The 9,265-nt window shown below is 37.9% G+C and overlaps 1 protein-coding gene across 1 annotated transcript; it reads left to right on the top strand.

The window, feature by feature from the left end:
- Window positions 1-1,277: 1,277 nt before the first annotated feature.
- On the top strand, window positions 1,278-4,185 carry LOC137833918 (uncharacterized). Its single transcript, XM_068641986.1, has 3 exons — window positions 1,278-1,437; window positions 3,269-3,426; window positions 3,529-4,185. Exons 1-3 carry the CDS (start codon window positions 1,278-1,280, stop codon window positions 4,183-4,185), a joined length of 975 nt encoding a protein of 324 aa, XP_068498087.1.
- The last annotated feature ends 5,080 nt before the right edge of the window (window positions 4,186-9,265 follow it).

Below are 9,265 nucleotides of genomic sequence, written 5' to 3'. Positions count from 1 at the left end.
GCAGAAAAACAACCGATTGTTTCTTCGAAACAACTGATTGTTTTGAGTCTGACAGCATTGTGAAGAAATCAATTTAATTTCTATTTTGAATTTCTATCCGTTGCAGATCAATTTAAAGAGAGAATCCTTGGTCAAAGAACCTGTGTTGAAAGTTGATCACGTTCAGAGAGAAGTTACAACAGTCATAAAGGAATATATTCCAAAATCTTGGAAATTCAAGAGCCTTAATGACTAGTCAAAGATCACATGTGAAGACCATGTGATTTTCAACTTTTTATGACGTTTTCTGTGTAGGGCAGGGTCAAGTCCTCTCTCTCTGAAAATCTGGTACCCACTCATATCATTGAATGCTATTTGATTCTTTTACTGCTATAAAATCTGTTGCAGTTGATCTCTTCCTCAAGAACAACCAATTGCAACATCTCTAGCAAAATCTGTGAAGTGAGCTTTTCTCTATTTTCTTCTCTGCCATCATGAAATCAACTCCTCGCACCTCAAAGAGAGTCAAAACCAGAGGTGTAAGGTCTGGAGGAAGGCTAGAAGGCTGGTTTTCTGGAGACAATGATCTTATTGAGAGGTATAGGTATGAAACAAGTATCAAAAAGATAAACAACCCCAAGGTTATGTGCTTTGATTGGCTGAAAAGTCAAAAGCTTGATAATGTAAGGAGGCTGCTCAAAGATCAATCTCTCAGAAAGTTCCCGGAGATGAAAGGAAACATCTACCCACATTTTATAAGGGTGTTCTACACAAATCTCAAGTTTGAGGGAAACAATCTAATTTCTCATGTAAAAGGTGTAGACATGGAGATAACCCATGAGGTATGGGCTGCTGTTGCTGGTCTCAAGTTCTCTGGTCTTAGAATCAACTAGGGAAACCTTGGAGTAGTGGAGGATTTCAACAAAATCCAATACTACAAGAGTTGCTTGAAGAATCAACATGCTCAAGTTAGAACATGCTCGGTTGGAGGTCTAAAGCTTGATGAAAGGTTGCTATCCCTCATTGTGACTTGGATTCTAACTCCAAGGGGGAGCAATCATTCAGTGCTCACTGAGGAAGATCTGGTGTATATCTTCTGCATCATGAAGAAGATCAAAATCAATTGGATCCACATCATCAAAGAGCACATGCAAAAGGCTATGAGGTTAAGTGACTATCACTATCCATATGTTGTTTTGGTATCTAAATTTCTACTCTATTTTGAAGTGAACCTTGAAGATGAAACATCTGAGTTGGTCAAGTCAACTCAAGAGTTGAACAATGGATCACTCAGCAAAATGGGTTTTACCAAAGTAGGTGGCAAATGGATTAGCAAAGATGGTGACCTTGGTGCCTCATCTAGTGTTGTTGCTGATCTTGATCAAGATGAACATGCTGATATGCAAGTTCAACATGAAGATCCACCTGAAGATTATCAAGATGCTGGACCTAGTGCTGGTGCTGGAAATCAAGAAGAAAGGATGCAAACCATGTCTCCTTTTGAGAGACTCATGGTAAATAGGCTTGATAGCTTTGCGGAGAATCAAAGAAATCTCCATGATCTCTGTGTCAGCAATTTCCAGAGGATTGACAACAGGTTTGACAGCATGGATGCACGCTTCATGACTCTAGATGAACAAATCGAAGCTGTCCAGAACCAAATCTTTGACGTTCAGTTTGCTAACGATGATGAATGAAGAAAAACAACTGGTTGATGTATCGAAACAACCGATTGTTTTTGGTGGTTATATCAGTTTTTTTTTTAATTCTGATGTAATCAAAACAATTATCTTGTTTTATCTCTTCTTTTTGTCTATTTGTGAAGACAAATAGGGGGAGATTTATGCTATTTGTGTGTTTGATTTCAGTTTTTATGTTTTTTATGTTCAAGCTTTGAAGAATCCAAACCCTTTGAAGGATGTTGAAGGCTTGGCTGTGTTTGCTGTTGCTGTGCTGTTTTAGTTAGGATATGGGGTAGATTGTGTATTGTAATCCACCTCTTGATTGAATCCAAAGCATAGGCATTCTCAATCTTTTTGAAAGAAAAATGTTTTTCAAACTAAGTTAAAAACAACCGATTGTTTTGTTGAAACAACCGATTGTTTATACTTAGATGTTTTTAGAAAAGATTGAAAATTGTTTTTCAAATGGTTGAGCTGTTAAAACCAAAACAACCGATTGATTCGAGGAAACAACCGATTGTTTGTTTTGGTACCATAACAGAAAAACTGTTTTATCTTTGACTGAGCTTTAAATGATTTAACTGCTTATGCTCCAGTCTTTAAATGCTTTGACCAATCCTTAAATGCTTTGATAACAAACAACATCTTTGAATAAATTCAGAAAAATAGATTTGAGTAATAAGATTTTGAATACAGATTTTGAGTTTTTCAAAGAGTTGGGATTGCTTAGAGTTTGTGATTGATGATTGATCAAAGTATGTGGAATAGGATTTTGGCTTGTATTGATTTCAGATTATCTTCTGTAACAAGTGTAATCCTTGTACTTTGTTGAACAAGTTTCGTTTCTGTGTTTGCTGAGATTTGTGGTGTGTTCTTGAGGGGATCAAGATCAGCAATCTTAGTGTTGGTGTGTTGGCCAAGAGAAGTGTGTGTCTTGAGGGGATCAAGGTCACTTTCTTGGTTGTGGTGTAAGTGATCAAGGTGTGATTGCTTAGTGGATTTCCTCAGTGGTTTCTGAGAAGATTGGATGTAGCTCTGGGTTTAGAGTGAACCAGTATAAACATGTGTGTGCATTCTCTCTATCCTTAATCTCTTTAAATTCAGTTTTGATATTTGTTTGCTGGTATAAACAACCGATTGTTTCTGCGAAACAACCAATTGTTTTTCTGGTACTGCTATTTTTGCTTACTGTTTTGGCTAACTGGATTCCTTATCAATTGTTTCTTGAGATAATTTTATTCTTGACTTAAAAGTTTTCGAAAACCCTCTTTATACAATTCACCCCCCTCTAGTTTAAAGCCATCCATTCTAACATACTCTCCTTGCACCTTGAGTGGTAAGAAGACTCTTTGGAAGGAGCTCTCTAATGCTAAATTGGCCTCTCAAGAACCAGTATGGTGTTTTTGTGGTGACTTTAATGCCGTGAGAAGTAGAAGCGAAAGGAAAGGTATCAGGGGCAGGGGCGAACAGTCAAGTGAGCTAATTGGCTTTAATAGCTTCATTGATTCCAATTCTCTACTAGATTTATCTCTGTAGGCAAGAATTTTACGTGGTTCAAACCTGATGGAACGACTAAGAGTAGAATTGATAGAGTGTTGTTATTGAAGAATGGCTACAACTTTGGCCCATGAGTGAACAATATGTTCTACAGAGGGAAATATCTGATCATTGTGCACTGGTGGTTAAGTCTGTGGAGAAGGACTGGGGTCCCAAACCCTTCAGATCTATTGATGCTTGGTTCTTGGAAAGGGGTTTTAATAGGATGGTGAAGGATAAATGACAGTCCTACTTAGTCCGGGGGAATGAAATAACGAAACTCAAAGAAAAACTGAAACTTCTCAAGTTTGATCTAAAGTTATGGAACAAGGATGTGTTTGGTAACCTTGATAACACCAAGAGGAGGATTTTACAGGAATTGGAGGATCTAGACTGCCAAGATTGCAATGGGGGCTTAGGGGAAAGCGAAAGGTTGAAAAGAATGGAGCTGGCAAGCCGTCTGGTAGAGAACGATAAGAAACTCGAATCCCTTATCTGTCAAGAGGCTAGAGCAAGTTGGTTTAATGAGAACTCTTGTACTAGGTTCTTCCACTCATCTTTGAGGTGGAGAAGGCTCGGGAACGAAGTGAAGGGTGTTAAGGTTGGGGACCAATGGTGTGAGGAACCAAGCACAGTCCGTGTAGAGGCAAAAAAGTTGTTCGAAGCTAGATTCAGAGCTATGAAAGACCTAGGGGTAAGGCTGCATGAAGTCGAGTTTAAGTCTTTAACACCGATAGAAAATGAGAGCCTCGTAGCTATGTTCACTGAGGAAGAGATAAGGGACACAATGTGGCAGTGTGAAGGATCAAAGAGTCCTAGACCAGATGATTTTAACTTCAACTTCATCAGGAAGAGCTGGGAGTTTATAAAAGATGAGATAATAGCAACACTGCCTCTGTTTCATATGACTAGGTCTATCCCGAAAGGTTGTAACGCTTCGTTCATTGCTTTAATCCCTAAGGTCAGGGACCCCTTTAAGCTTGAGTAGTATAGACCCATCTCACTAGTAGGAGTCTTATACAAAATCATATCAAAGGTTTTGGCCGGTAGATTGAAGAAGGTGCTTCCCGCAGTTATAGATGAAAGCCAATTAGCTTTTCTAAAGGGTAGATGGATCTTAGACAGTGTGCTTATGACTAATGAAGTGGTGGAGGATCTCAGCAAAAAAAGGGAGAAACAGGATTTGTCTAAAGGTGGACTTCGAGAAAGCATATGACTCGGTTAGATGGAAATTTTTTATATGATATGCTGCTCAAGATGGGGTTTCACAACTTGTGGATCTCCTGGATTCGAGGATGCATGGAATCCGCTTCTGTGTCTGTGTTGGTTAATGGGAGCCCTACGGAGGAGTTTAAGCCAACAAGAGGGCTGAGGCAACGCGACCCCCTAGCACCCTTTCTTTTCTTAGTGGTTGCAGAAGGCCTTGTTGGGATAGTAAGACAAGCTTTGAAGGCCAATTTGTTGACGAACCTCAAAATTGGATGTAATGAGATAAAAATGTGTATTCTCCAATTTGCGGATGATACTCTATTCCTTTGTGAAGACACCCTCAACAATGTGTTAACTTTGAAGGCCATTTGAGGGTTTTGAGCTAGCCTCAGGCTTGAAGATTAACTTCCATAAGTCAAAGTTAGCAGACATTAATGTTCAAAGCAATGCAGTAACATGTTTCACTAAGACTTTGAATTATACTCAGATGGGGATACCGTTCAAGTATTTGGGCCTTGAAATGGGAGGAAACCCAAGGAAAAAGCAGTTTTTGGAACCTGTTCTTAATAAGCTAAAATCAAGGCTCAGGGTATGGAAAGGGAGGTTCTTATCCTTGGCAGGGAGAATTTGTCTTATTAATTCTGTTTTAATTGTTGTACCTTTGTACTATCTATCTCTGCTTAGAGCACCAGAGTCAGTTTGTAAAAGGATTACCAACATTCAAAGGAGGTTCATGTGGGGGTGGGGGAAGGTGAATAAGCCAATTTCCTGGGTAAGCTAGAAAGACGTATGCAAACCAAAAGAGGAGGGAGGTTTGGGCTGTAGGGATATACGTATGTTCAATCATGCCCTCCAAGCTAAATGGAGATGGCGTTGTATATCTGAAGAGAACGAAACGTGGAAGGAGCTTTTGGGTTCAAAGTACAATCTGAAGCTTGAAAGCGGTCAAATACTTGTCAAATTCCAATATTGGTGGTGGAGAGACCTTTCTAAAATGTGTAAGGAGGGATGAGGTAAATGGTGGTTTCAAGAAGAGTTAGGATGGGAACTAGGATGTGGAGACAAAGCAAAATTCTGGGAAGAGGTGTGGGTTGGAAGTGTTGATCTCAAATCCATGTTCCCACGACTGTACCTCCCTGTCCTTAAACCAGGGTCAAATAGTAGGCGAGGTTGGTGAATGGATTAACTCAGAGTGGAGGTGGAGGCGTGCCAAATTTGAGTGGGAGTCTCCAATGGAAGTAGACCTTATCAAGCTTTTATCTAGGGTCACTTTGAAAAAGAATGTCAAGGACACTCAAGTGTGGGGGAAGGACATACCAGGGATGTTTTTCGTGAACTCCGCATATTGGTGCCTAGCTAAGCATGTTAGAGGTCCTCATTCCGAAGTGTATAAACTATTGTGGAAGGCATAGGCATTCCCAAATGCAACAACGAAAGCTTGGAGGGTGATGATGGGTAGAATTCCTACAAGAGTGTGCTTGAGCAAGAGATGGGTGTTGATGAACTCTACGATTTGTCCTTTGTGTCAGTTAGAGGAAGAGTCATGCCAACATCTTTTCTTGGAGTGCAAACACGCTCAACGAGTTTGGTCTTTGTGCTTTAAATGAATAGGTATCTCTTTTGTCCAACAAAATGATTTAAAGATGCACTTTCAAAGCTTTTACTTGTTCTAAGCTAGTAACAAACAAAATCTGGTATAGAAAGGTGTCTGGGCAAATGTTATTAGATGCATTTGGGAACAAAGGAATCTGATTATTTTCTAGCAAGGGATAGTTGATGTGGAGGAGGTTTTCCAGAAGGCTCAACTCAAGTCATGGCTCTGGATGAAGCACAAGGTGCATTCAATTAACTACTCCTTCATCAATTGGGTTCTTAACCCAATTATATGCATTAGAAGTTTTAAGTAGGAAGCAGGTTGCACAATTTTTCTTCTGAGATGTTTTTGACGTAGGTGTAGGGGAATGTTACGCACTAGTCTTATGTCATTTGTTGGAAATGGAAGTTGGTCTAGTTGGTGTTGAGTAGAGCGCTGAAGCAGGGTTTCTGTTGGAAGTGGAGAAACTGGGCCTAAAGGTATAGCCTAGATAGCTCTCTAGATGATTCATATGTGCTAAGTAGCTATAGTTGACGGTTACGTTGTCTCTTTGGTGTTCTAGGTTATGATTTTCTATATGAATAGCTTTTGCTTGGGTCCATATGTTTGCGAGTGTTGTTTATAATCGGATGAAGAGCTGGTGTCCTCGGTTTTCTGCAGCTGATGTTATAGGTGGCTTGAAGGCCCAAGGAAAGTTCATGAAAGTTGAAATACATAGAGAGGGATGCTTTCACAATAGGTCTTAGTATGATGCAGCATGTTCTTGTAGTGTTGGAGGATTGAAAGCTCTACATGGATGGGGTTCTCAGGAGGTATAGTTGCCTATAGCTGCCATGAAGTGAAGGTAGTTGTGGTGTAGGTTAAGAAGTTGTAGGAGTTTTGCCATTTAGTCAACTAGATGGTCAATAAAGAAGTGAAGAGTAATGGTTTTATGAGAGGCTAAGCAGGTTTGGAAGGGATGGTAGGGGTGCTGCCTAGGCAGTTTAAGTTTAAGTTTATTATGCTAGAAAACCAATAACAGTGTTGTTAGTTCAGCTCTGCTAGCATAGGAACCATTCTATGCAAGGCTGATGCAATTTGGTAATAGAAGGGTCTAGGAAGGGTAAGTAAATAGGTAGGAGCAGGTTATGGTGATTCAACAATCGATGGGAGTGTATACTATTATGAGATGTGTGCTATCTTAGATTTCAGTTGTTGCATACTAACAGGTACTCTGTTGTGAACAATATTGGGCAACCTGGCAAAGGTTCGGCGCGCTGAAGCTGGATTGTTGGCCAAAGACCAATATGAGCTATAGACATAAGGCCACTAATAGGCTTACAACTACAGAATTTGTTATATGCTTCCTGTTGGATTTGGTTGCTCTAGTTTTTTAGTTTTTTGACCCAGGAATAATATGTTTATGTTGCTGCCTTGAGTTTGTTCAAGGCATTTTTGGTCGTTCCCAATGTTTGTATAGCTTGGACGTTTGGGTGTATAAGGGTTGAGACACCGCTGGAGTGTCCCCTTAATTCATTTATTCATTGCTGATAAAAAAAGATTAGTTTTAATATTTTTTTCCCACATTTACTTAAACGATCTATTCTTCCCATAAAAGATATTTTTGTGACAATTCAGCTGTTGTCACATAAAATGTCACTAATTATTTTTCAACAATTTATGACTATTTCTATTAATGATAAGTTACCATCACAAACTTCCATTATTAATAAACTTCACATCTTTTATATATAATTTGGTACTGCCACTCAATTAGTGTGGATTGATCACCGTCACAAAATGTTTTTTACTTATTAACCTAAAAAAGACGATATTGTCAAAATAGTATATATATATATATATATATTATAAATATAAGATGGACTTTGTTCTTACAAGGTCGAGATTCTAACAGAGTGACTCCTTCAGTTTTTGTCTTTCTGTTTTCTCGGCCTTCAAGTGTGGTTGTCTCTTGTTGGTTCTTCCTTTCTCCAAGCCAAATGGGAATACTTGTGAAAACACTTTGACGATCAAGTTACTCCGAGTACAATATGCAGGTGAGTTGAGAGTGAAAAATTACCTTTGGTTCGGGGGTCCCCTCTAATATTTATACTTTTTGGGTGTGCTTCGACTTTTGTGGGCTTGCATGTGGGTCCAACTAAGGATCCAACTGTGACTTAGTCATGGTTTATCATTAATTATGGTTTAATTACAGTTAATTATAAGTTTATGGGTTGTGTTCGGATTAGAAGAATGATTCGACCTTCTCAACTATTCGGGTCATGTCGTCTTCTCGACAATCCGATAGTAACTTGAGTATACAACATAATAGAAAGATAAGATTCAAAGATTAGTTGGATTGTAACGTCCTTAAAATATTCTACATTTATTTATTAATTTTATTAATAAAAATAAAAAATAAAATAAACTTGAAGTTCAGAACTTTGATTTGGGAACGAAGTGCAGAGGTTGGATTTGGGATTGATTTGGGAACGAGGTTTAAAGGTGTTCTTATTTGGGTAATGTTTTTTTATTTAAATGCTTTGGATTTTCAATTCAATACACACCGTGCACTTTCCATATTTGAAACCAAGGCATTTTAAAATTTTCGAAAAAAAAGGGCTCTGGTGGAATTTTTTTAATTTTACCCATCTCTTAAATTATATTACCTATGTTTTATCTTTTCCCACATTTTTTTAATTTTACCCACTTAAATTATATTAACCTTGTCTTATCTTTTCCCACCAACTTTTATTGGTGGGTAACTACATTAAATCATTACTTTTTCAGGCCTACTTCAGTTTATCTAAAATAATACGGACAAAGTAGTGGATAAATTAAATTTACATACGAAAAAAAAAGTTAAAGTTGGTGGGTAATTATTATCTACATTTAATCAAGTTTTTTTTCTTGTAGTTTGAAGATAGCTTGAAGCCAAATATTTGAATCTGAAAAAAATTTGGTTAAATATAGTTCTGAATAATCCAACTAACAAAAGTTAAAACGAATTGTAAGTAAAAAATAGTCATAATTATTTTGTTCCTCTCATTATTTTTCCCCGTTGAACTCGACCTACTTCTAGTTCATTCAAGTTCCATTAAATTGATTTTAGTAGTGAAGGATATTTATTATTATATACATAATACATACTCTATTACTATACCCTAATGGTTGATTTTTTAATACGTTTACTTTCTTGGAAGCCCTGAATCTTGCTCAACAAAGAGTTTTTCTTTATTCATATTAACAGATCCAATATATGTATATATAGGGACTGGCCACTGCC

The sequence above is a fragment of the Phaseolus vulgaris genome, chromosome 5 (genome assembly GCF_000499845.2).
Source record: "Phaseolus vulgaris cultivar G19833 chromosome 5, P. vulgaris v2.0, whole genome shotgun sequence".
Taxonomy (NCBI): Eukaryota; Viridiplantae; Streptophyta; class Magnoliopsida; order Fabales; family Fabaceae; genus Phaseolus; species Phaseolus vulgaris.
The sequence above is the reverse complement of the archived record's forward strand: the minus strand, read 5'-3'. Positions and strand labels throughout refer to the sequence as shown.

What these genes read in the sequence shown, in the direction of transcription:
- LOC137833918 (XM_068641986.1), top strand. Translation starts at nt 1,278, where the DNA reads ATGGGTTTTACCAAAGTAGGTGGCAAATGGATTAGCAAAGATGGTGAC. An exon ending in AGATGCTGGACCTAGTGCTG is followed by an intron (nt 1,438 to 3,268) that starts GTGCTGGAAATC and finishes TTGTTATTGAAG; the next exon opens with AATGGCTACAACTTTGGCCC. An exon ending in AAAGGGGTTTTAATAGGATG is followed by an intron (nt 3,427 to 3,528) that starts GTGAAGGATAAA and finishes TTATGGAACAAG; the next exon opens with GATGTGTTTGGTAACCTTGA.